At 48.9% G+C, this 27,161-nt stretch overlaps 1 protein-coding gene across 10 annotated transcripts in view; it reads left to right on the top strand.

Annotated features, from left to right (window-relative positions):
- SPECC1 (sperm antigen with calponin homology and coiled-coil domains 1) overlaps nucleotides 1-27,161 on the top strand; it is a 242,274-nt gene that overhangs the window by 31,371 nt on the left and 183,742 nt on the right. For 3 of the 10 annotated variants that reach the window (XM_027519444.1, XM_027519443.1, XM_027519438.1), the window contains exons 1-2: nucleotides 12,886-13,015; nucleotides 25,214-25,380. In XM_027519444.1, coding sequence (XP_027375245.1) covers nucleotides 13,009-13,015; nucleotides 25,214-25,380 — 174 coding nt within the window. In that variant the 5' untranslated portion in view covers nucleotides 12,886-13,008. Of the gene's footprint in view, nucleotides 1-3,251; nucleotides 3,360-12,885; nucleotides 13,016-25,213; nucleotides 25,381-27,161 lie in introns of those variants that run through there. The other 7 variants (XM_027519439.1, XM_027519442.1, XM_027519449.1 and 4 more) reach the window with 5 other exon arrangements.

The raw sequence follows: 27,161 nt of genomic DNA, 5'->3' as shown, positions 1-27,161 counted from the left end.
TGACCCTTCAACAGCTGGGCTTGTACTGCATGGGTCCACTTACACACAGATTTTTAAAAATAAAATATACAGTTGACCCTTTGTAGCCATAGGTTTAGCGTCTTCAGTTCAGTGCTGATGCAAACTTAATACATAACCATGCTAAGTCGCTTCAGTCGTGTCCAACTCTGTGCGATCCAATGGACAGCAGCCCACTAGGCTCCCCCGTCCCTCGGATTCTCCAGGTAAGAACACTGGAGTGGGTTGCCATTTCCTTCTCCAATGCATGAAAGTGAAAAGTGAAAGGGAAGTCGCTCAGTCGTATCCGACTCTTAGCGACCCCATGGACTGCAGCCTACCAGGCTCCTCCACCCATGGGATTTTCCAGGCAAGAGTACTGGAGTGGGGTGCCATTGCCTTCTCCGATACATAACCATATATTCCACTAAATACATTGTCATCTTTGTTCCACATCATCAAATATTTTACAGTGTCACTTGTGAAATTTATATAAATCACATCATAAAATTCACTATTTTGAGATATACAATACAGTAATTTTCTTGTGTATTGACAAAGTTGTGCAACAGTCACCACTGTCAAATTCCAGAACATTTTTATCACCCCAAAAGGGAGTCCTGGAGCGATTATCAGTCACTGCCCATTCTAACTCCCCCCTTCATCCCACGGCAACCACTAATCTACTTTCTGTATTTATGGATTTGCTATTCTGGAAATTTCATATGAATGTATTCATACAATTGTGACCTCTTTGATGTGGCTTCTTTCACTCAACATAATGTTTTCAAGGTTCATCTATATTGTATCACGTCCCACTACTTCGCTCCTTTTTTTAAAACTTCATTCGTTTTTACTGATGAATAGTATTCCATCGTATGGATCTCACATTATGTTTATCCATGCATCACTTGATGAGGATTTTTTTCCTACTTTTTAGCTATTGTGAATAGTACTTCTGTGAGCATTCGTATACAGATTTTTATTTGAGCTCCTGTTTTCAGTTCTTTGGGGGTACATACCTAGGAGTGGAATTACTAGATCACAATGGTGACTGTCTTTATCTTTGAGGAAATGCCAATTTTTTTTTCACAGATGCCATGGCATTTTACTGGAGAAAGAAATGGCAACACACTCCAGTATTCTTGCCTGGAGAATTCCATGAACAGAAGAGCCTGGCGGGCTACAGTCCATGGAGTCGCAAAGAGTCAACATGACCGAGCAACTAAACAAACAACAATACCATTTTACATTCTCACAAACAATGTATGGAGGTTCGATTTCTCCATATCTTTGCCAAAACTTACTATTGTCTTTTTTAGCTGTAGTCATTCTAGTAGATGTGAGATGCTATCTCATTGTAGCTTTGATTTTCGTACTGCTATTGCCTAATAATTGCAAATATCTTTCCATGTGCTTATTGGCCATTTGTATGTTTCATATTTTCCTTGAAGAATTGTCTGTTTGGCTCCTTTGCCCATTTTTCAGTTGGGTTACTTGTCCTTTATATTCTGGATAATAGGCCCTTATTAGATATGTGATTTGTAAATATTTTCTCCCATCATGTGGATTATCTCTTCACTTTCTTTTTTTTTTTGTAATTTTATATTTATTTTTGGCTATGCTAAGTCTTTGTTGCCATGCAGGCTTTTTCTCTAGCTGCGGTGTGTGGGGGCTATTCTCCAGTGGCGGCGTGTGGACTTCTCATTTGATGGTTCCTCTTGTTGTGGAGTACAGGCTCTAGAGCACATGGGCTTCAGTAGTTGGGACCCTAGGGCTCAGTAGTTATAGCTCCCAGGCACTAGAGCACAGGCTCAATAGTTGTGACACACAGACTTAATTGCTTTGTGGCATGTGGGATCTTCCTGGATCAAGGATCAAACCCGAGTCTTCTGCATTGACAGGTGGATTTTTTTTTTTTTTAACCACTGAGCCACCAGGGAAGCCCTCACTTCTTGATAGTGTACTTTGAAGCACAAACGTTTCTGATTTTTACGAAGTCCAACATATCTAGTTTTTCTTTGGTTGCTTGTGTCTCGTGTGTGATATCTAAGAAAACGTGGCCTAGTCCGAGGTCACAAAGTTTTATACTTATATTTTCTTCTAAGAGTTTTCTATTTTTCAGCTCTTACATTTTGAGGTATTTTTTGCATGTGGTGGGAGGAAGGAGTCTAACTTCATACTTCTGCATGTGGATGTCCAGTTGTCCCAACACTGCTTGTTGAAAGACTGTTCTTTCCCTGTCTAATGGTTTTGGTGTCCTTGTCCAAAACAACTGCCCATAAACGTAAGAGTTCAGTTTTGAACTCTGAGTTCTGTTCTATTTATCTGCGTATGTCTAGCCCTGTGCCAAATATCACATGGTCTAGATTGCTGTAGCTTTGTAGTAAGTTTTGAAATTGGGAAGTGTAAGTCCTACCTTGTTCCTCTTTTTCGAAATTGTTTTGACTATTCTGGGTCCCTTGCATTTCCATATGAGTTGTAGAATTAAGAGTCACTGTCAGGAGCCACAGACTTTGGCAGGGGAGGGGCCCTGAGGCCTTGCTGACAGAGGTCCGTATAGTCAAAGTTATGGTTTTCCCAACAGTCATGTACAGATGTGAGAGTTGGTCTGTAAAGAAGACATGACGCTGAAGAATTGATGTTTTTGAACTGTGGTGCTGGAGAAGATGCTTGAGGGTCCCTTGGACTGCAAGGAGATCAAACCAGTAAATCCTAAAATCAACCCTGAATATTCATTGGAAGAACTGATGCTGAAGCTGCAGTCCTTTGGCCACCTGATGCGAAGAGCCGACTCATTGGAAAAGACCCTGATGCTGGGAAAGATTGAGGACAGGAGGAGAAGGGGGCAACAGAGAATGAGATGGCTGGATGGCATCAGTAATTCAATGAACATGAGTTTGAGCAAACTCTGGGAGACGGTGAAGGACAGGGAAGCCTGGAGTGCTGCAGTCCATGGGGTTGCAAAGAGTCGAACTCAACTTAGTGACTGAACAACACCTCTGCAGAGTAGACTGGCTTTTTTCCCCTTCTTCTGTTTGATATCTCAGGGAGCAATCAGAAAGAAAGCAGTCAGCCTACGTCTTTAAATCCTATGTTTCAGAGACATTCAAAGGAAGCGCTCAGGCACCAGTAGGGTAGAAGTGATTTTGCAGTTTATGGGAGGGAGAAGAAGGGAGGGAGAGGCAGGGGGTGAGGCCCTGGAGAGCAGAGCCCGCCTGCTTCCTGAGCAAAGCGTTGCTCCAATGCTCGGCGCCCGGCCCCTCAAGTGTGGTTTTCCTCCCGCCAGCACCAAACCCTAAAATAGTACCACTGGCTTGCTGATCGAGTTCAGCCGCTCCCAAGAAGCAGGAGGTTTTGGAGTAAGTACCTAGCTGGTTATTATTTAAGGTGGGGATGGAAACTCTCAGAACAACAGCACTATCTGGGGAAAGAGGTTCTTCTGCTGTGGGTGTAACACCTCAAGTCTCCGGTGACTCCTGACATTATTAACACATCCTCATGGGCTGGGCAAGTGCGTGCTACATGCTTGTTTGGGGGCTGACGATGGATTTCAAACATCTTCTGGCAGCCTGAAAACATTGTCTTTTCTCACTGCCTGTCACTTTTCTTGTCTTGCCAAGTAAGGATAATTAATACTGCTGCTGCTGCTGTCTAGTTGCTCAGTCGTGTCCAACTCTGCAGCCCCATGGACTGTAGCCCACCAGGCTCCTCTGTCCACGGGATTTCCCAGGCATGAATATTGGAGTGGATTGCCATTTCCTCCTCCAGGGGATCTAACTTGAGGTTCAAGTCTAAAGGTCTTTGGAAACGCAGTTCTCCCCCTGGGTACTAGTTACTGGCAGCGTGGAGATGTGTTCACAGCCGTGGTGCAGAGCCTGCTTATGTGCGTGTTGTTGCCAGGCATGGGAAATCTGAAGTCCCATGGCGGGTACTGCCCACTGGACCAGTTCTAAGCCTTCTCCCCTGGAATCCAGCTCTGGGGAGCACCCCCTCCCTTCCTTGCAGAGGGCCGGATAACGTCCCTGTGCACAGTATCTGGACCAAACGCTGTGCTTGTGAGGCCTAGATGGCAGTCTCAAAGATATGACAGAGATAGAGGCTTTTCTAGGAAGTTACTTGTTACGTGGTTTCTGTTTAGACGTCTTTTGCCCCCACCCCCTGGGCAAGGGGCTCAAGTTACTCTGCAGCGTCTCCACCACTCTGGTGGCTGGAAATTCAGTTCTGGGGGATTCCCCCTTTCTTCCACTGAGTCTAATCTCTTATTAGAATCAGACCATTAGCTCAGTTTCGCAGGACGTTCATCCTTCAAGTTGACTCAGAAACGGGCTTGCCCCTCTGGTTTGGATGCAGAGATAGGCACACATGTGCTCCTCTGATCCGGTTCTGTCCCTCTGGCTCAGCCCCACAGACTACGTCTTCCGTGGCTGTGCTCAGAGCGGCTGTTTCACTTCTCTTCATCTCTTCTCTCTCCTCTGCCACATGAGTTTCCGTGTGTCCGTGTCGTCTCAGCAGGAGACACCCACGAAAAGTCTTGCAAAACAGGCAGGACTGTACCTTCACTGGGGAAAACCAGTGCATGGGAAGTGTCTTTTCCCCTGGCTTCAGTTTTCTTGTTCAAACACATCGATGTTTTTTAAAATGATGAACATGAGACTTTGGCATGCCGACTGCGTGGCAAATGAAGCAGTCCAGTTCTCCTAGAGGGTTGTTTCCTCTGATTCCCATGAGGCGCCCATATGTACGGCCCTCTCTTTCAAGGTGGGGAAACCGAGGCATGGAAAGGTGAGCAGGAGTTGCCAGTGGAGGCTCTTGGGAGAATGTTGGGGCCAGAGAGGTGGTGAGCACGCCGGCCTGGAGCTGTGATGGTGCTTTGGGGAGCCGTGCACAGTCCAGCCAGGAGCAGGTCTGAGTGGTGGGTCAGAGAGAACCCAGAGAGGCACGTGGCACTTTGTCTTACCCTGGAAGGGGTGCAGGTGGGTGGTCTGTAATCAGAGGGATCTAAATGGGGGTTCGAGGTGGGGCATGATCGGTTCTGCATCTGAAAAGCCTGTTGGCAGAGGGGGCCGTGGCCCTGAACTCTGGGCAGGAAGACCAGCAGCAGTTCTACCCCTGGCAATGTTGCCAGGCTTTGGAAGTAACGAGTGGGAGGAGGATCCAGGAGAGATTTCCGAATCAGAAGGCAGAACATGGTGACGGGCTAGCCACGCGGGTTGGAGGACAGTGGCAGGATTCCCATTAGGGTCCTGGGTTCTGAGTCTCAGCAGATGCCCTCTTGTTGAACGCATGTAACTCAATGACTTTTGATAACTGTACACACCCACAGAACCGCCACTGCCATTGAGACACTAAGCATCTCCTTCACCCCCAAATTTTCCTCAGTGTCCCTCTAGTCCCGTTCCCAGCCCACCAGCCCCAACCCCACCACCATCCCCAGGCAAACACTGATCAGCTTCCTGTCACTGTGTTTTGCCTCTTCTAGAACTTCCTATCAATGGAACCATACACTCGTAGTATTTTGTGTCTGGTTTCTTGTCAGATTCATCCATGTTGTTCTGTGTGTCAGTACTTTATTTCTTTGTATTGCCAGGCATGGATGTATCACAGTTTGATGATCTAGTCACATTTCTGTCATATGTATGTGTGGCTTCTGTACAGATTCTCAGAGCTGCCCTTTTTAAAAAAATCATTACCTGTCAATGAGTCTTCAGCTTTCTGGCTGTTTAGGCAGCTAAGTCTCAAGCTTGGTTGCTCAGAGACACCCTGGGAGTTTTATTAAAAATATTGGAAGCAAGGGACTTCCGTGGCAGTCCAATGGTTTGGACTCTGAGCTTTTCACTGCCAAGGACCTGGGTTCAATCTCTGTCTGGGAACTAAGATCCCACAAGTCACACAGTGTGGACCCCTGCCAAAAAAAAAAAAAAGGAATATATATATATATGAAGCAAGACTTACCCTTGATGGGACCGAGTCAGAGTTGCAGGGAGTGAACCCCAGGCCTGCATGTTTTTAATCAGTCTGGCAGGTGGTTTTGATCTGCTAGGTTGGGGAACTACAAGTGACTACTAGGAGAACAGTAGGTGTGGAGTTTTAACCCCCATAGTCCTGTTTGCTTATCACCAAAAAACCGTCTCTCTGAACTCCTAGGTGATGTTCTATTTCCCAAGTGCTGACCACACCCACTTCATTGGCCATGGGTCACTGTGCCTGCTCATTTCATCATTAATTCATCAAACAGAATTCTGAGCTCTTACCACACGTAACGTATCCCTCGAGATGCTGTGTCTATATGCAAAACCAGATTTTCTGCTTTCAATCCCTTTGAGAGACATGGTCTCCCCATACCCAGTCACACAAGAGAAGGCAGTACTGTGAGAGCACGTAGACCAAGTGTTGGGCTTCAGAGGTGCATCCAGTAATTTCCAGCTTCTTATGGATGTGGGGAGTTGGCAGTCAGATAAGGTTCCAGGGAAGAAGTCACATTTGATCTGGGGCTGGCAGGATGGGTGCAATTGGTGCAAAAGGAGTGAGGGTAGGAAAGGTAGCTGAGGAGGAAGGACTAAGAAAAAAGTGGGAGCTGGACATCCTGGCTGCTGGCGGCCAGGGCGGCCCAGTCTGAGGTGGGCAAGGAAGTGAGGTTGGGGGTGGGCCTAGGTAAGAGCAAGGAGCCCACGTGAACTCACCCAGCGCATGCTCAGTGTGATCCCACCACGATCTCCCCCAAGTCTCTGGTTCGTGCTTATACTCAGCCCCTCCGACGTGTCTTCCAACCACCACTGAACCATGAACTCAGTCCGGGTGCTGTCTGCCTGCACAGAGTGTAAGGCATAGTCCCATAGGACTGGCCCCCAAGGATTGCAACATGGGAGATGGCCTCTCAGGTAACTCTGAGGACTGTTCCCAAGAGGTAAGCAGGGGAGGCTAGTACATGTGTGGTTTTGGTAAAGGGGGTACATGCAATGAGCACCCATCTTGGTAGGAGGTTGCTGCTGGTCACGAAGAGCAGACACCTCATTTAATGGTTTTTTTTTTTAAGTGCTTTTCTAAGTATGGGAAGATGCAAGAATCCAGGTTCATAAAAATTTCTCCTGAAAATATCTAACTGTCTGAGGGCTGGTTCTGCCAGTTTTCCCAGAGCACAGAGTGCTTCATCCTGGTCTTCACTCAGAACATTCTTCAGGGTGTCCTGTGGGTCATCATCAGCAGTGGGTGATGACTTGGTTCTTATGGAACTGGATGGTGGGCAACATTCTTTATTTGACAAGCCTCTCCCTTTTGGTCTTAGTTTTGACCAAGGTTTGGGAGGCATTTAGTGACCAGTTTGTCTTATGGCAGTAGGAATGCTTGTTCCCAAGTCAGGCAAGGATTTCATTGATGGGCCACTCAGTGTGCTGTTAGTGGACCAGGCCCTGTTAACAGTAGCCCAACGCCTCTGGATCCCTGTCTTACAGTCTGTTATGTCCAGGAAACGATTTCCTCTTGTTGCTCCCTCCCACATCTAGAGTTACACTTGATCTTACAGGACTGTATATTTGATCAATTGTTTCAGACCACCTAATCATCATTTATTTTATGTGAATCTCAGTCACACATCATTTGGTGATGTAAGAAACAGTAATTTTGTAAAATAGGCAGAATATAAGTAATATAGCTAGTGATACTAATATAAGGTCATAAGTAAGTACTTAAGCTGAGGACTTTCTCCATGTGGGGCCCGTTATCTCCCTAGGTCATCTGACCAATCTTTCCTGCACCAGTTGCTATCTGGTGCAGGAAAGGGAAGTACTGTAGTGGCCTTGTCCATGAAGTCTGCCAAAGATGTCTGCACAAACAAGGTGAGTGGTGGTCATTGTGAGTGGTGGTCATTGTGTCCCCAGCAGGACTGAGAACTTCTTCTAGAGTTACATGACTGGTACCAGAAGGAGAGCGGCTTCCCAGGTGGCTCAGTAGTAAAGAACCTGCCTGCCAATACAGGAGACGTGGGTTTGATCCCTGGGTTGGGAAGATCTCCTGGAGAGGGAAATGGCAACCTCTTCAGTATTCCTGCCTGGGAAATGCCATGGACAAAGAAGCCTGGTGGGCTACAGTCTGTGAGGTCACAGATTTGGACACAGCTGAGCAACTAAACCCAAAACAACAACCAGAAGTAGATAAATTTTGTTTTGTTTTTAAATTTTTTTTAGGTGAAGCCCTAATGGCTCAGTAGGTAAAGAATCCACCTGCAATGCAGGAGACACAGGAGACACAAGTTCAATCCCTGGGTTGGGACGATCCCCTGGAGAAGGAAATGGCTACCCACTTCTGCATTCTTGCCTGAAAAATCCCATGGATGAAGGAGCCTGACAGGCTACAGTCCATGGGTTGCAGAGTCAGACACGACTGAGCAACTAAGCACATAATTGATTTGCAATATTATGTTAGTTTCAGGTATACAGCAAAGTGATTCAATTATACATATACATTCTTTTTGAGATTCTTCTCCCTTATAGGTTATGACCAAATGTTGAGTATAGTTCCCTGTGCTACACAATAGGTCCTTGTTGTAGGAGGAGAAAAGTTGATTTTATGATTGAGCAGATATTTCCGCCATTGGGGGTGGGGAGTGCAGGGGTCTGGTTAGTGCAGACGCACATGTACACTAGTGGGGAGGGAGGAGGCCAAAAGCAGAGTAAAATTATGTTTAAATTTTTCTTATCTTGCTTTAAAACATGAATTTTATTTCATCAGGACCAAGCCTATGAATTACTTCCCACTCAGACACCCTTTCATTTCTCTTGGGCAAATACCCAGGAGTGGGATTACTGGACTATATGATCAGTGCAGGTGTAATTTTATACTGTTAAAGACAAGGGGCCCCAAATGGAGTCACTGATGCTGAGCCCCCCATCACCAAACCAAGACTTCACTATAGTTTCATCTTATCCCCAAAACAGGTTCTTAAAACCAGTGAATCAGGAATTCCCTGATCAGCCCTGGCTGAGTTCACTGGCCTGGTGGACCCCCACCTCCCCTAAAGGGAAGTGACTTCACAATAATCATGCCGATTTTCTGCTGAGCATGGCTTCCTGTTCCTGCCCATTCTCCCTGTGAAGGTCTTGTCCTCTGTACACCTCCTCGGAGCTCCTTTCTCACTGCTGGATGGGCTTCTACCCCATTCATGAATCATTGAATAAAGCCAGTGAGATCTTTAAAGTTCACACAGTTACCTTTTGTGTTGTTGTTTTTTTTAAAACAATAAGAAATGACTGAATTGATTTGCAAAGCCACTGTGCATTTTGTATTTGCACCAGCAATGAATGGGAGTTCCAGTTGCTCCATATCTTTGCCAGCACTCGTTTTTATGTTTCTAAATTTCAAGCCATTCTAATTAGACATATAGTAATATCTCCCTGTGGTTTCAATTTGCATTTACTTAATGACTCAGGATGAGATGGTTAGATGGCATCATGGACTCAATGGCAATGAATTTGAGCCAACTCTGGGAGGTAGTGAAGGACAGGGAAGCCTGACATGCTGCAGTCCATGGGGTCGCGAAGAGTCAGACATGACTTAGTGACCAAGCAACAACAATGACTCTTACATTGAGCATCTTTCCAGGTGTTTATTTGCCATCCAATTATCTTCTTTGGTGAAGTGTTTGAATCTTTGATCATTTTTTATTGAGTTATGTGTTCAGTCGTTGTTGAGTTTTGTGAGTTTCTTCATAAATTCAGGAATCAGGTCCTTGGTTAGTTTTGTGTTTTGTGGATGCCTCCCTTCCAGCCAGTGCCTTGGCTCTGCACTTTCTTGACAATGTCTTCTGAAGAGCAGAAGTTTAAAATTTTGATGAATTCCAGTTTATCTATCACTTTAAAGAATTTTTATTTACGAATCATACTTTTGGTGTTGATGCTGAGAAATCGTTGCCTAACTGAAGGTCACAAAGATTTTCTCCTGCATTCTTCTAGCAGTTTGTTGGTTTTCCTGAAGTTTCTATCTGTCTTTAGCCAACATTGATGACAGACGGGACAGTGGGGCCAGAGCTGTGGAGCCAGAGGAATGAGGCAGTCCTTTGCTTTAGGTTGCTCTGGGTTGAAGAGCTGGGGTAGGGAGTGAGTCAGCAGGGAGTCAGCCTGGTTAGGGAGCTGTGGACACTTCTTGCGGTGGGAAGACAGGACAGGACTGTAGGGGTCAGGTTGAAAGTAGGAATGGGGGTGGTAAGCCGTTGTCCTGGGTGTAGAGTGGCCGTGGGGAGGCCTGGAGGCTGGTGACAGAGCAGCTGCCTGTCTTTTCAGGTCTGAGTGCAGGGCACCTGGCAGTCGTGGGCAGGGCTCTGGGCGGGCCTCACCGCAGAACAAAAACTAGGTGGAGACAGCTTGGTGAGGGCGGGGGACTGTTGCTTTGCTCTGAACCACACCAGTCAGACACATCTGTGTCACAAAGAACCCATCCTCGGGGAGGCCACAGTGCTGTATCATCAGTGTGCCTGGGTCCCACCCTGGGGACCGGTCACAAGCCCGCTACTGTCCTGCTGTTCCTTGTAGACCTTCTCCTGAGGTCCCAGCAAGGCCCTGCAATGACAGGACCATCCTGGGAGTAGCCTGGACATGATCCCTCATGTGTGCGGCTATTGTGTGTGTGTTTAAAACACAATCCGAGAGCATTGTGTGCTGGAGAGAGATAGGGGCCTGTTCCAGGCACTGAATAAATTAACCCTGCCAAGTGCAGCAGTTGCTTTCATGAGCCAGCTGGTGCTCCAGGAAAAGAGCTGAAGCCTGTGGGTTAGCAAAGAACATTTCAGGAATGTGAAAACAAAAAAGAAATCAGCACATTCAGTGTTTTCACCTAATCTGGTAACAATAAGAAAATCCAGAGCGATGGCCGACTTGGCAGCTGGGTGGAAGGCTGGGCTCTGCCCGCTACCCAGAAGGGGTGTCTGCCAGGCCCTGAGGCGGCTAGGGTGCTGGTGCGGCCCTGCGGCTGGCCCCGCACACTCCGTACCTGTGGAAGTTCCAGGAAAGTTCTCTCTCCCCCTCATTTCCTCCAGTGGTCTAGGAGCCAACACAAATGCTGACAGGCTCGATGGCTGTGCGGTCCTCTCCTCTGTCCCTCTGTCCCTCCCCCACCCTGGGGTGGCTGCTGCTGTCATGTCCATGCACTGGAGGCCTCATTGCCCACTGTCCTCAGACCCGGCTCCTGGGCCCGCAGATGGGGGCCTGGCCCGCCGCCGGCCCTCCTCCATCACCGCCAGGTCCCCCAAGGCTTCCATCTGCCCCAAAAACAGCATGCAATGAAAGGGCCCTTTCAGTGTTTCTTCTTGGTCCAGTCCCTGCCTTCCCCCAGCCCAAAGAATCAGAGTTCTCCCAGGAGGATCTGTACTGCCTTGGATAGACCTACAGACAGACTGCCAGGGGCCATCCTGCCAGCCTCCAGACTCCTGGGCCACAGTGCCCAGCATGGCTATGATCCAGCTGAGACCCTGCTTCTCTGACCCTTCAACCAGACTCAGGGCTGCCTTTTCAGAATGCTGTCATCATTACAGAAAACCCACAGCCACTGCTGGGGTCCTTGGTGGGTCTATCAGGGACTGCAGGCTTCTGAAGGTGCCCATCGGGGGAGAAGTCTGCCTGCTGAGCAAAAAGCAAGAAGGAACCAGAGTCCATCATGGTTTCTTCCCTCCACAAGGTCTTTATTTTGTTGAGCTCAAGATTTATTTTGGTTTTTAAATTGAGTGTTCCCAAACTCCTATGTTCACAAACTCAATGGACATGAATTTGAGCAAACTCCAAGAGATGGTAAAGGACAGGGAAGCCTGGCGTGCTGCAGTCCATGGGGTCACAGAGCGGATATGACTTAGCAATTGAACAACAGCAACAACAAAACTCCTAATTTAGGAGCTTGGGGCTAACATATACACACTGCTGCTGCTGCTGCTAAGTCACGTCAGTCGTGTCCAGCTCTGTGTGACCACACAGATGGCAGCCCACCAGGCTCTACCCGTCCCTGGGATTCTCCAGGCAAGAATACTGGAGTGGGTTGCCATTTCCTTCTCCAGTGCATGAAAGTGAAAAGTGAAAGTGAAGTCACCCAGTTGTGTCCGACTCTTCACAACCCCATGGACTGTAGCCTACCAGGCTCCTCCATCCAAGGGATTTCCCAGGCAAGAGTACTGGAGTGGGTTGCCATTGCCTTCTCCACATATACACACTACTATATATAAAATAGGGCTTCCCTGATGGCTCAGCGGTAAAGAATCCACCTGCAATGTAGGAGATGCAGGAGACTTGTGTTTGATCCCTGGGTCAGGGAGATCCCCTGGAGGAGGAAATGGCAACCCTCTCCAGTATTCTTGCCTGAAAAATCCCATGGACAGAGGAGCCTGGCAGGCTACAGTCCATGAGGTCACAAAAAGTCAGACATGACCGAGGATGCATATGTAAAATAGAGAAACAACAAAGTCCTACTGTATAACACTATATTCAGTATCTTGTAATAACCTATAAGGGAAAAGAATCTGATAAAGAATATATATATGTGTATATAACTGAATCACTTTGCTGTACACCTGAAACTAACACAACATTGTAAATCAACTAGACTTCTGTTTATAAAATCCTAAAACAGATTGGTTGTTCCCACCACCACACACAACACAGACACACAGACATGCACACAGAGAGATACACACAGACGCACTCACAGTCAGAAACTGGCCAGACAGCTTGGGGTCCGCCCGGTGAGTGCCCTGCCTCCTGGCGTCATAAAGGCGCCTGCCTCTGACATCTGCAGACAGGAGGACCCTGTGGGGAGGAGCACGTCCTTTTAGGGGAAGAGAAACTTAACTTGTGATTAATGTATCAGAGGGGACGAGAACATGGCCGAGGAGGCCTGGCTTGTGATATGGTGCAGCAGAGCCTGTGATGGGGCAATAGGGACCATGCCCACGCTCCTACCCTGAGTCAGAGTGGGGGGAGTGCTAGCATCTCCCACCACAGCTCGTGGATCGTTGAGCCACCTTCTCAGCGAAGGGCCATGGAAGGTGAGCCTCGTGGATTCTTGGGAGCCTGTGCAGTGTGGAGCATGGGAGCCGCCTCTCCTGTGTCTGCAGACAGCTGCCTCCTCCTGGCTTCTGTTTGCTGTTGGCCTGAGGCCTTGTGGCTGAAGTTTAGTGAGCCTGGGGGCGAGGCAGGCAGGCAGTGGGTGTGGGAGGGGCCCCACCTCTGCATTCGTGGATGGAGGGTCCCTGTTTGCATCTTCGCCCAGCAGTGCTGGGGGAGGGGACTTGTGCATCCCCCGTCTCTGTAGGGCAAGTGCATTGAAGTGAGTGGGTGGAGGGCATGGGGTTTTGCTGGGGGGCTGGGGGTGGAGTGGTATGCTCTGTAGTGCTTGCATTGTTTCTGGCGGAAACAGAACAGAATGAGTCAGAAGTGGCCGCTGGTTTCCTTGGAAGCTGTGCCACTGACATACAGGATTTGCCCCTTGTCCCACCTGGCTGAGAGGGGGCCCCCAGAGGAACAAAGAAAACAGAACAGGTTGCACAAAAGGTACTTAGACTTGATACTTTAAATTCTTGCGCCCCTAACCCTGTGGTTGCCATTGGCTACTGCTTAACAAAGCATTGAACGTAAGTTCCTATATTGTGATGTTTTGGTTAAGACGTCTGAAATCTTAAAGCATAAAATTGTAAAATATTGTTGACCATTACTGTGATACTGGGATTATAGCACACATTTTTTTAAAGCCATCCTTTGGGAATAAAGTCAGGAATGGAGATGAATCAGTAGATGGTTTTAGAGATGTGTTGTTGAATGACTTCAAGAACTATTTCCCCATATGTTACAAGTTAGTGAGATTAATCTCATAAGGCTGATGCTGACACATCCACATGAACTCCGTTTTCAATATACCAGTGCTGGAAGGCTCTGCATCAATATCCATGGGGTTCTCGTCCTGAGAGCCGTTTGGTAATTGTTTAGAGGCATCTATAGGTCTTAGGGAGGAGGACTATCATGGCTTTGTGGCTCCATTTTGTTGTTGTTACTGTTTAGTCACTCAGTTGTGTCTGACTCTTTATGACTCTATGGTCTATAGCCCGCCAGGCTTCTCTGTCCATGGGATTTCCCAGCTAAGAGTAGTGGAGTGGGGAGTATTTCCTTCTCCAGGGGATCGTCCCAACCCAGGGATCAAACCCGAGTCTCCTGCATTGGCAGGCAGATCCTTTACCACTGAGCCACCTGGGAAGCCTGGCTCCATTTTGTATTCTCCGATTAATTCAGCACTGATTTTGTGAATCTAGGCACCTGGCTAAGAGAGCAAGTGCAAGGAGACACTTGCACATGTTTCTTCAGTGAAAGAAGGGCTCTAGTGTTCATTCACCAGTGTTTGCCGAGCAGCTGCTCTGTGCACCGGGAACACCGCAGTGAACTGGGAGGCGAGCTGCGTGGGGTGGGTGAGGCAGATGATCAGCGAAGGATGGCCAGTGGCAGCCAGAGTCTCCGTCTAGTGGTAAATCTCTGAAGAAATGAGTGGGAAGCTCATGCAGAGATTGGAGGGAAAAGGCCTTTTGGAGGAAGACCGCCCCCCACCCGACCCCGTGTGAAGAGCTGGGGGACCTTCCAGGTGTGACGTTCCTCCAGGGGATCCAGCTGGGCACGTCTGACGCGGGGCCCTCTGACAGCACAGATGGGGTCTCTGGACAGAGGCCTCGGACCTGGGGGTTGTGACAAAGGTCTTGGATTTTTACTCTAAGTGTAGTGAGAAGAAGCCACAGGAAGGTTCTCCACAGGGAGGGACATGGCCTGACTTGTATATTTTTAAAAATAATTTTTAAAATTTAAATTGTACACGTACCATAAAGGTTACCATCTTAGCCATTTACATGCTTTGTGTTTTTAAAAAGCCCTCTGGCAGCTGAGTAGCCTTAACTGTCCTGGGCAGGATGGGCAGGAGCAGAGCTGAGACCATTGGCAGCGGGAGGAGGGAGTGGGCTGGGGCAAGGGAGTGTGGGGAGAGACACTTGGTGTGGGGCGGTGAGTATTGGAAGGCCTTGTTGGCAGAGCCTCACAGGAGGGACTGGAACATTCATAGAGGGAGGTGTCTGAGGAGGGTCGTGGGGACAGCAGGTGCATCAGTGGGGCCTGACTGCCCCTTGGCCGGTGGCTGGCCTGGCTGGTGGAGCCCAGCTGGGCTGTCCCTTGATTGGGAACAAGGTCTAGCCCGGGTCCATCTCGGGAAGCGCTCAGGCTCTGGCACATCAGCAGAACTAGGGTTTGTGCGGGAGCAGCGGCACTGGCCAAAAGCTGAGGCTGAGTCGGGCAGGAGTTTGGGGAAGGGAAAGCCAGGGCTGCGCCCAGTCCACCAAGAAGGAGAGGGGAGCACGGGGATCCACACAGGAGCTGGACCCCCAGGCAGCTGAGGATCTGAGGGGCAGCCCCGGGCCCTGGGGGAGGGAGAGCGCGGGAGGAGGCACAGCTGACAGTAGATACAGGAAGTCAGGAGAAGCTGCTGACTCAGGCCGGTCTGTGCTGGGGCTGGCGACTCCCCGGAAGGCGACAGGCCAGCTGCCCAGCAAGTCAAAGGACAGATGAGGGTGGGGCCCTGAGGAGGCCCTCCTGGGCTGGGGAGGCTTCTACTGGGAGACCCCTGAGCTCACTCCATTTGTCCCTCCACATCACCAGTCTCTTGCAGATGCTGCATCTGTACCCACCCCCCCCACCCCCCACACATACACTTCTCGGTGAGCCCCGAGCACCAGTGGAGGTCAGGAGTTGGGAGAAAGCACTTGAGGCCCTTCTGTCCCCAGCTCCTCCCCCATCCCAATCCTCCTGAGTGGTTGGGTTGGCTGCACTTCTCTGCCAGGGGCTCAGCTTCTGCTCTTGGTCCATCTCCCTCAGGGGCTCGGCTGCTCCATCCCTGACCTGGCAGTCTGGGGGTGATCCTGTCCTGGCCTGGCTTCTGCACCTCCCCTATGCTACTTTTCAGACAAGCCACTCCCTCGTAAAGGGTCCTTTCTGAGCTCTCCTGTTTTCCAGCTGATGTCCCAGACAAGGCAGGGGCATGTGACTGAACAAAGATTATGACTCAAGATGTGTGTGTGCGTGTGCGTGCGTGTGCACACACACACACACGCAAGTGTGCTTGCGTGCTCAGTCGTGTCTGACTCTTTGGGACCCCATGGACTGTAGCCTGCCAGGCTCCTCTGCCCATGGGATTTCCCAGGCAAAAAGACCAGAGTGGGTTGCCATTCCCTCTTCTAGGGGATCTTCCCAACCCAGGGATCGAACCATTGTCTCCTGAATCTCCTGCTTTGCAGGCAAATTCTTTATTGCTGAGCCATGATTCAAGATGCTTCTGCCTAAATTGAGATGAATCCAGTTCCCTCCTCCACTATAATTTTTGCTTTGTTTTGTCTTTATCACATTTTTAAAACTTGTGGTGGTGAAATACACGTAATATAAAGTTTACTGTCTTCACCATTATGAAGTGTTCAGCTCAGTAGCATTAAGTCCATTCATGCTGTATTGTAACCATCACCACCATCTATCCACAGAACTGTTTCTTCTTCAAAACAGAAACTCTGTCCCCATCAAACAATAACTCCTGTTCACCCCCCGACCCGCGACAGCCCCTTGAAACCACTGTTTTACTTTCTGTTCCTATGAATCTGACTACTCTAAGTACCTCACATAAGTGTAATCATACAAGTTTTTCTGTCTTTTTCTGCCGGTTTATTTCACTTAACACAATTTCCTCGATATTCATCCATGCTTTTTCTTCCTTTTGAAGACTGAGTAATATTTCATTGCATGTATAAACCACACTTTGTGTGTCTACTCATCCATCAGTGGACATTTGGTTTGCTTCCACCTTTTGGCTGTTGTGAATAATGCTGCTGTGAACATGGGTGTGCAGTAATCTCTTTGAGACCCTGCTTTCAGTTTTGGGGGGAATGTACACAGAAGTGGAATTGCTGGATCATATAATAAAATCTGTTTTTAATTTTTTTCAGGAACCCCCATACTGTTTTCCATAGCAGTTGCACCATTTTATATTCCCAGCAACAATTCACAAGAGTTCCACATTTGTCCACATCCTTGCCAATACTTGTCATTTTCTGGTTGGGCTTGGTTTGGTTTGGGTTGGTAGTAGCTATCCTAATGAGTGTGATATGGTATCTCAGTGTGGTTCTGATTTGCATCTCCATGATGTTGAGCATCTTTTAATGTACTTTTGACCATGGGTATATCTTGTTTGGGTTTCCCAGGTGGCACAGTAGTAAAGAATCTGTCTCCCAATGCAGGAGACACAGGAGACTGGGGTTCAGTCCCTCAGTCGGGAAGATCCCCTGGAGAAGGAAACAGCAACCCACTCCAGTATTCTTGCCTGGGAAATCCCATGGACAGAGGAAACTGGCGGGTTGGAGTCCATGGGGTCGTAAAAAGTCCGATATGACTGAGCACACATGCATATCACCTTTGGAGAAGTATGTATTCATGTCCTTTGTCCATTTTAAAATCAGGTTAGTTTTTGTCATTGAGTTGCAGGAGTTCTTCGTATATTCCAGATGATAACTCTGCTTTAGTCTGCCTGGGCGCTCATAACAGAATACCATAGACTGAATGCCTTAAACAACAGAAATTGATTCTCACAGTTCTGGAGGCTGGGAAGTCCAAGGACAAGGTGTGGCCATTGGGTTCTTGGTGAGGGGTCTCCTCCTGCCCTCGCGTGGCTTTTCATCAGTGTGTGTGCAGCAGAGAGGTCTCTCTCCCCGCCTCTCCTAATGCACCAATTCTACAGGATTAGGACCCACCCTTATCACTTCATTAACCTTAATCCACCCCCTGAAAGCCCTATCTCCAAATGAAATCACTTTGAGAATTAGGGCTTCAACATATAAATGTGGTGGGGGAGGGGCTCAATTCAGTCCACAGCAAACCCTTGCCAATGTTTTCTTCAATTCTGTGAGTTGCCATTTCACTCTGCTGATTGTGGGTTCTCTGATGCATGGAAGTGTTTAATTTTTTAAAAAATTATTTTCTATTTGCTTGACTTTTTGTCTGCATTGGGTCTTCACTGCTGTGCATAGGCTTTCTCTAGTTGCAGTGAGCGGGGACTACTCTCTTGCAGTATATGGGCTTCTCATTGCAGTGGTTTCCATGCTGTGGAGCTAGGCTGTAGAGCGTGGGCTCAGCAGTTGTGGCTTATGAGCTTATTTGCTCCATGGCATGTGGGATCTTCCCGGACCAGGGATTGAACCTGTGTCCCCTGCATTGGCAGGAGAATTCTTAACCACTGGTCACCAGGGAGTCCCAAGTGTTTAATTTTGTTGTCATCCAGCACATCTTGTTGCCTGTGCTTTTGGTGTCATATTTAAGAATCCATTGCCAAATCCAGTGTCGTGAAGCTTTTCCCCTGTGTTTTCTTCTGAGGGTTTTACAGTTTTGGCTCTTACATTTAGGTCTTTCTTCCACTCTGAGTTAACTTTTGCCTGTGGTGTAAGCTAAGGGTTCTACTTCATCCTTTTGGTGTGGATGCCCAGTTTTCTTAGCACCATTTGTTGAAAAGACTGTCCTTCCCTCTGAATGCTCTTGGCACTAGACAATAGTTTATATTCCTACTCTTTCAATAGACCTTTTGAAACTGTGCCTATAGAAAGAGCTCTTGAAGTACCTTATTTCCATCTCCTTTTGTATGCCCTTGACTCTTTCCTATAGTTCTTTGATGTGAATCCACATGCTAGGTAAGGAAACAACCACTGGTTAGTGGCCACCAGCTCTGTGGGACGCTGGCTTCTTGGTTCAGCTTTGGGGACAGAAGGATGGCCCAGGGCAGTATTTCTGAGGGTTTGATCTCAATATAGCTCCCAGATTACAGCCTCTCTCCAGGATCTGCATTTCATATTTAAAGGCCAGCGCCTCCTGTTTTTTTGTTTTTGTTTTTTTAAATTCCAGATTAAACCCTATTCGTTATGGTCTCCACCTTGTGGCAGTCAGTCATAGCTTCTGCAAGTCCCTTTTCCATTTCCAGACTGTGGTTTCAGCTTGAGATGGTGGGGCTGGTGCTGTGCAGTTGTCCTTTTCTGTTTAGTTTTGTTTCATCCCTTCTTGGTTCTCATTTTCTTCCGATGACTTCTGCTGATGGGATCAATTAATTTTTGTTAAAGTTTTATGTATGTATTTATTTTTGGCTGAGCTGGGTCTTTATTGCTGTAGACTTTGTCTAGTTGCAGTGAGCGGGGGCTGCTGTTGATTGCGGTGCTTGGGCTTCTCTTTGTGGTGGTGTCTCCTGTTGGGGAGCACAGGTACTAAGCTCACAGACTTCAGCAGTTGTGGCTCAAGGGCTCTAGAACTTGGGCTCAGAAGTTGTGGCTCGAAGGCTTAGTTGCCCCGTGGCCTGTGGAATCTTTCCAGACCAGGGATTGAACCCGTGTCCCCTGCATGGGCAGGTGGATTCCTATCCTGCCTCTGTACCACCAGGGAAGTCCTCCATATGAATTTGCCTTTTCCCTTCTGATGCTGTGTAGAATCTTGTTCTTTACAAACTAGGAAGGATTGAATCTAAACAAAATGGGATGACTTTTCATCTCGAGACCAACAGGAAATAATAAGCTTTGAAGAGCTTCCTTTGGCCTCCAGCCGGAGTCCGGGATTCCCTTGGCTGCTCCCGGGCCAGGTTTTCAGCGTAAACATTCCCAGGTTGGGTGGGAACCGAACCAGGTGCCGGTTGAGGAGCCTGGCTCTTCCTCTGGAACTGAGTTTCGCAACCTGGGGTCCCGACAGTTTAGGCAGGACCATTCTTCATTGTGGGGCTGCTCTTCGGGTACTGGGGTGTCCAGCAGCATCTCTGGCTCCACCCCCAGCACCACCCCGCCAAGTTGTGACAGCCCAGAACAGCTGCATACACTGTCAGATGTCCCCTGGGGGCAGAATCCTCCGCCCACCCCACTGCAGAGGTCAAGAGCAAGCCCAGCTTGGGTTCTAGAAAGCTCTTGCTGGATATTTTCAGCGTGCCATTCACTTGCCTTCTGTTTCCTGCCGAGTCCCCTGGTAGTTGAGCTATGTGAACATGCTTATTTTGTTTGTTCTCAGACTTGAATGCCTCCGCTCTCGGCTTCCTGGGGCTTATTGTACTTGGAGTGCAAAGCTGAATGCCCTCTCCCACCCCCAGACACTCCTTATTATTTGCGATGGTCCAGAATAGTTTCCTGGCTGCCTTTCTCGCCTTAAAAGGATAACCAGTCTGAGGCCCGAGACTGAAGCAGCTGAGCTGCATGCTGTCTGACCCTCCTGCTGCATGGACCGTGTCGTGTTCCTAACTGTTCTCTCCCTCTCCTTCTCGTCCACCTTTTTTACTTAACTCCACTCAATTTATGAGTTATGGTTTAAATAGAAGTCTTACACCATTCTAGAGAGGAAAGAAGCTTGATAAGAATATAAAATGAACAATTTAAGGAAAACAGCCCTGGCAAGACCCTCTCCCTGCCCTTGTGGAGTGAGTTCCTAAGTTTTAAGCGTACCTTGGATCCTCAGATAATACAGGTTTGAACTGCGTGGATCTACCTACAAGTAGGTTTTTTCCTACAGTGGATCCTTCAGTACATCTTGGTCCATAGTTGGTTGAATCCGTGGATACCAAGGAACCACAGACTCGGAGGGACCACATATGTGGAAGGACCACAGACATGGAGGGACCCAGACATGGAGGGCCGACTATAAATGATGGATAAATCAAGCTCCACTTTGTTCAAAAGTCAACTGTAATTTCTTGATCAGTTTGATCCTCTTCAGTTGGTTAGAAGAATTTTTAGGAATCAGGGAATTACTCATAGAAATCTTTTTTTTTTTTCCCATCATCTTGTGCTTGGCTAGAACCCATCTGTCTATTTTCTGTTATGAACTCATAAACCTAAGAGAAGTGTCGTTCATCAGCATGCACACGGTGTTGCCTTTCAGCCACTGGGGCCAGTCCTAGTGACTGTGGCGTGTCTGCTCGTTGTTCACCCTCCTCTGCACTTTCCCTCTGTTGGGTTTCCAGGTGAACACAGGCTGCTCTGTGAGCAAGGAGAGACTTGGCTTACGTCTGGAGTGTCTGTCTGGTTCCGGCCACTGGACATTGAGTCCGTGGATTCATTGCTGGGTGTTGCTGAATCGATAAAGCCAAGCAGCTCTTGGCTGAACACCGTGAGCATTTGTGAGTAGGCAGCTGGTGCTCACTGAGTGTCTTCTGTTGTGTGATGCAGGCACCAAAAACTCCATTTATCAGGTGAAGATGTTGGGAATCGTAGTGTTTTGAAAAGCATGCCTGAGCCTGGGCGGTGAGCAGTGGAGGTGGAATCCGACCAGGAGCTCTGGATCCGGAAGCCTGTGTGCTTTCCTCAGAACACTGTCCAGGGAGGCCGTACCCATCCCTGGTGTGTAAGAGCCAATTAAAACTGGATTTGAATCCTGGCTGTATCGTAAACTCTGTGGTTTGGGCAAGTTCCTTAACCTCCTAAACAGAACCAAGTGTCCCCATCTTAGACTGAGGGTGATGCTACCTTGTAGGGTTATGATAAGGTTATGACACGTGAAGAGGGCTGAGCAGCGCCAGGCCACGTGTGAGGGGCAAGAGGAGGGTCAGAGAGGAGGCAGTGGGAAGTAGATTGGGTGAAAGTCTGCAGAAGCTGGGAGTAGGCCTGGTGCCCTGCCCAATTCCAGCAGGAGGATCCTGGGGAGTGGACAGTGAGCAGGGCCAAGAGCGGGCCAAGCACTGTGGGTGGATGGCTCCAAGGATGTTCCTTTTGGGGTCCATTCCTGGAAAGCCCAGGGCTGGGTGTGGGCAGAACAAAGGAAAGAGGAGGCCTCGGAAGATTTGAGGGACACGAGGAAGACCCGGTCCTGCTGGAAAGGGCAGGCGATGCTTAACGAAGTCCTAGACATGGAGAGTGGGGAGCAGGGCGCCGAGCTGGCCTTCAGCCCGGCTGGAGGCTGAAGCACCCCCACCCAGCACCCTTGTCCTCTCCTCGTCCCAGGAAGTGGCACTGCTCTGGTGGAGCCTACTACCCCTCAGGGCGTATTCCCCCCAACACAGCACCCACCCCAGCACCCCTCCCCCGGCACTCTCCCTACCAATAGGACTCTCTTCCTGGTTCAAGGGGAGATGTTACTTATTTCATTTCTGTATATTTTGAATTCTGGAAGAAGATGGAATTTGAAGAGTCTGGCTGGTGCATGAATACAAGATAGATGTCTCCATCTGGGAAAATGAAGGAAAGACAAGGATGAAGAGTCAGGCAGTGTGGAGGGGCCCAGGGGAGGAAGGTCCTCTGTATATCTGGATCTGGGAATAATCAGATTGGGCTCAAGGTTCTAGGAGAATAAAGATGTGATGATACAAATAAAGTAACCCTGAGAATTTTGCCTCAGAGCAAGTAACCGAAGCCTTCGAGAAGTGGCTGCGGGTCTTTCAGGTGACTGTCTGGAAGGTTGTCAGGTTTGTTGCCAGAGACTAAGAGTTTAGATCTGGAATTTTGACTGAGATGCATTTTCCCCCTTTCCTTTCTCTTCTTTCTCCCTCCCCCCTCCCTTTTTTCCTCCCTTCCTTTTTTTTTTTAAAGATGTATTTTTGGCTGCTCTGGGCCTTCATTGTGGTGCACCGGCTTCTCATTGCTATGGCTTTTTTTGCTGTGGAGCGCGAGCTCAGTAGTCGTGGCTCATGGGCTTAGTTGCGCTGTGGTGTGTGGGATCTTCCTGAGCCAGGGACTGAACCTGTGTCCCCAGCACTGGCAGACTAGGCCACCAGGGAAGCCCCCTTCCTTTCTTTTTCTTTCTTTTTTTATGCCAAGGGCTTAGGGAAACATTGGGAAGATTTTCTACCACCTTCCTTCTGCTTTTCCTCTTCAAGGTCTTATCTTTCTTCTGGGGAATGAGTACGATGCATTTCATTTCTAGGTTGATGGGTAGATTTTGGAAAGCACAGATGCAGTATAGAATCACCTATGTTTTCACCAAGTAAGTCCTGCAACAGTCATCTCTAAGTAGTTGCAATCATCACCTGAAAGGGTGCCTTGATTAAACAGATACTTTATTTGTTGTCGCCATTAGTCAGACTGACATGTCACCAGTTAGTTCTGCAGTCATGGGTAAAATTCATCAGCAGTTCTCTCCAAGAATCACTCAGGCTATGTTCATTCATTTTATATTGAGAGTCCTAATAAAATGAGTTGCTATATAGGTCTTAACCTAGGAATTCTTCCTTGTTGCTGTGGAAACAAGCATTAAAAATTGTGGGCCGAGAAAGAAAAATAGCTGGTGCTAAACATCTGTGAAATACACAAGAAGTGGTTGTTTAAATACAGAATCTTAAAAATCGTGATACCTGGAATCAAGCTGAGACTAATAAACTATTGAATTAGTCATATGACTAAAATCGTGAGTAATTTTTCTCAGAAATGCTTTAGAAAACAAATTGCTGTGTTAAAATACTATTTTCAGCTGCCAGGACAGCAGTGCTCAGAACGAGTGCCAGGTATGGTCCTGGACAGTGGCCACCAGTTAAGCTGTTTAAGTAGGAGCAGGGGCTGGGTGGCCCCAGCTGGGAGACCATTGGTTGAAATGATGTCCCCGGGAAAGGAGACAAGAACAGGAGGACATCCCCGCTGCGCCAGGCTGGGGGAGGCAGCCTGTTCATTTTCTTGGGGGCAGAGAGGGGTGTCCTGGGATGCGGTGAGGGGAGAGGTAGCCCAGGGCTGCTGAGCACCAGCTACTATCCAGGAGGCGAGCAGTTAATTAGACCCGGCTCTGGGGTCTGGGGCTTCCCGAGTGGCGCAGTGGTAAGGAATCTGCCTGCCAACACAGGAGCCACAGGAGATGAGGGTTCAGTCCTTGAGTTGGGAAGATCCCCTGGAGGAGGGCATGGCAACCCACTCCAGTATTCTTGACTGGGAAATCCCATGGACATAGGAGTCTGGTGGGCTACAGTCCATGTAACAGTCCATGGGGTCACAAAAGGGGTGGACATGATTGAATACCTGGGAGCGCAGCCACTGGCATCACTGTCACCTGGTGGTTGGTGGTGGTTCAGTCGCTCAGTCGTGTCCGACTCTGCGACCCCTGTCTGTGGGATTCTCCAGGCAACAATACTGGAGTGGGTTGCCATTTCCTCCTCCAGGAGATCTTCCTGACTCAGGGATCAAACCCAGGTCTCCTGCATTGCAGGTGGATTCTTTACCAACTGTGCCACTAGGGAAGTCCAGTGGTGGTGTTTTTAAAGTGCATTTTCCAGTTTGTTTCTTATCTGCGGTTTTTGTCCTTGACCTCACATCCCTGGTCGTGAGCATCCACAAGGACAGGCAGAGCCGGAGTCCCATTGTGCTGCTGAGAGGGAAATGGGCTCAGAGGTTCATGGCCAGCCGGCCCACATCCTCAGCAGTGATGGCAGGACCCAGGCCACCTTCCTTGCCTTTGGACGTGGGTTTCCCCCAGGTTTTTAACCACATCCTGCTCCTTTGCACAAGCTGTCTTTCCTAGAATATTTTAATTGAGTAACTCTACCCTATAATGGCAGGTCTGCCTGATCAAAATCTTCCCAATTAATTTTTAATTGATACCATTTTTGTCCAAAAGAATAAAAAAAAAGCTGTGCTTCTGTGAAATTGAATTTTCAAGTAATTCATTTATGTCTATTTGGAAATTATGGAAGTTGCTCGACTGTCAACCCTAAAATGGCAAGGCTTACAGACACAGTATGTCTCAACTCCAGCTGACCTGTTTTATGTGGGGAGATACATGTATTTCCACATTGCTGAAGAGTAATGTCATAACGTTTCCCTTGTAGCTCAGTCAGTAATGAATCTGCCTGCAGTGCAGGAGACCTGGGTTTGATCCCTGGGTTGGGAATATCCCCTGGAGAAGGAAATGGCAAGCCACTCCAGTATTCTTGCTTGGAGAATCCCATGGACAGAAGAGCCTAGTGGTCAGCCCACGGGGTTGCAAGAGTCAGACATGACTTAGTGACTAAACCACCACAACCCATGTCAGAACATGGGTAATGGTGCACGTGTTTTCAGTAGTTCAGTGAGAGCTGTTGTGAAGCTGTAGAAAGGAACCTGGTGGGAAGGTACCATCTCAGGAGGAAGGTGCTCTCTGTGCATCCTCATCTGGAGGCTTGTTCTCCATGACAGTGGTGATGCCCATGGTGCATGGGGGTGAAGCTCTGTCAAGTGTGGACACATGGGTTTTCTTTTCTACTCTTTGTACAGAAGGACTCCCTGGGACAAACATGAGGAGCGCAGCCAAGCCCTGGAGTCCAGTGACCAGGGCAGGGAGCCATGGGGTGGACCGCCCCCGGCCCCTCCCCGTCCCCTCTCCCGGCATGAAGAGCTCCAAGTCTTCCACCTCGCTGGCTTTTGAGTCCCGACTCAGCAAGGTATGGATGGGACACCGGGCAGGGCTGCTGGGTGCCCCGAGACAGTGAGCAGGCCCTAGGAGGGCCCCAGCATAGCTTGACCTGAAGGCACAGAGCAAAGAGGGTGCAGTTGAGGTGCCCTGGGCTCAAGAGGAAATCTGTAGTTGAGCAGAGACAGGGACCCCCTGCATGGACCATGTGGACTCTCCAGCCAGCATCTGACCCCGGCGTCCACTGGACGGGCTCAGGGTCACCAGGGTCCTCATAATCCGGGTGTCACTGCCCCACTGGCCTGCATCTGGGCTTCTCCTCTCAGGGTTCCCCTCCCCCAACCAGGGCAGCCCCTGGGGGTCTCCCTTGCTGGCTCCTCCTCACCCTCTGGGGTTCCTAACATAAGTGGACTGGGGCACCTCCTTACACCCTGAGATGAAACTCAGAGACCTTGTCACTGGCCTACACATACACACACTCTGGAGAAATCAGTGTGGCATCCTAACTATAGAAGGAACATCATTTATAATTAAATCATCACGTTTCCACCTGCAACTGCCTGTGTGTGGCTTCACTGAAGGACCTGTGATGCTTCTTGGGGCCCCATGGATGTGGCCACTCCGAGCAGACAGATTCAAGGTTATCGTGTTGATGACTTGGGCACCGGGAAGGCTGGGGTAATGGTTTGAATGCTGAGCACTCTTGGTGAAATTGTGAACCCAAGTGCAGTCTTCCCTTGTTCTTCTTAGAAAGTCGAGTGTATCTTAAAGTCTTACAAGAAGCACATTGTCTTTATATGTAAAACAAAGGGGTGCTCTCCACTTGGATAACAGTCAAAGACGCTCCAGCTCTACAAGTGTCTAAGGGATCTGTGAAGCGTGTGGATGCAGACAGTTCCTTGTGCCAGGCTCTCGGAAGGACATCTGGGGTCTCCATCTTCCCACCCGGTAGACACCAGTACCGCCTCCAATCACGGTGGCAGCTAAAGCTGCACCCACAGAATTCTGACACACTCCCTGAGGAATGGCACTGTTCCTGGTAAGGACAGTTCTTGTAGGAGACAGCGTTCACTCATGAATTCTGACACCGTATGGGGGTGACACATGGATCTGTGTCTCCAGCCAGCGCTCCTCCGGCTGCCTTTGTGACCCACCTCCTGGGCATCTGGAGGCCCCTTGAGGGTGACATACTCCACATTGACTGGTCTCCTTCCCCTCTGTCTCTCCCGCCTGCAAACCTGCTCCTCTGTACTCTCCCTGTTCCAGTAAATAGCAGCTTCCTCCTGTCGTCGCTCAGGCAGAGCCCTGACATCATCCCCAGACCCTCCTTTTCTCACATTCCATGGTCCACCTGCCTGCTCTTGACTTTGCAGCCTATGTTCCATTCTCAACAGAAGCCAGGTGGTCCTGTCAACACAAGTCGCTCCTCTGCTTAAAATCCTCCAGGCTGTCCCCACCCATTCAGAGGGGAGTAAAGTGTCCTCCCACCCCGCCAAGCCTGGCTCCCCGGGCTGCGTGCACACAGCTTCTGGGCTCCCCCTTGCTGTCCTGTTGCTCCCTGGCAGTGCTCAGTGTGGGCTGAATGCCCGGCAGGGGCGGTGGGTGTAGGAACAGCTCGCTGAGGAGGGGGTCAGACAGGCCACATCAGGACCCCAGCTCTACCCGCTCCTGGCTGTGGAACCTCAGGCAGTCTGCGTAGGTGCTCCGAGATGGGGTGAGGACTGTATCTGCCCTGAGACATAAGTGTGGATAGTGTCCTGCACATAATTTTGTTTATCATTATTCTGTTATCCTGGCCCTGACCATTATTTT

Source organism: Bos indicus x Bos taurus, chromosome 19, assembly GCF_003369695.1.
Source record: "Bos indicus x Bos taurus breed Angus x Brahman F1 hybrid chromosome 19, Bos_hybrid_MaternalHap_v2.0, whole genome shotgun sequence".
NCBI classification, from domain to species: domain Eukaryota; kingdom Metazoa; phylum Chordata; class Mammalia; order Artiodactyla; family Bovidae; genus Bos; species Bos indicus x Bos taurus.
The sequence above is the reverse complement of the archived record's forward strand: the minus strand, read 5'-3'. Positions and strand labels throughout refer to the sequence as shown.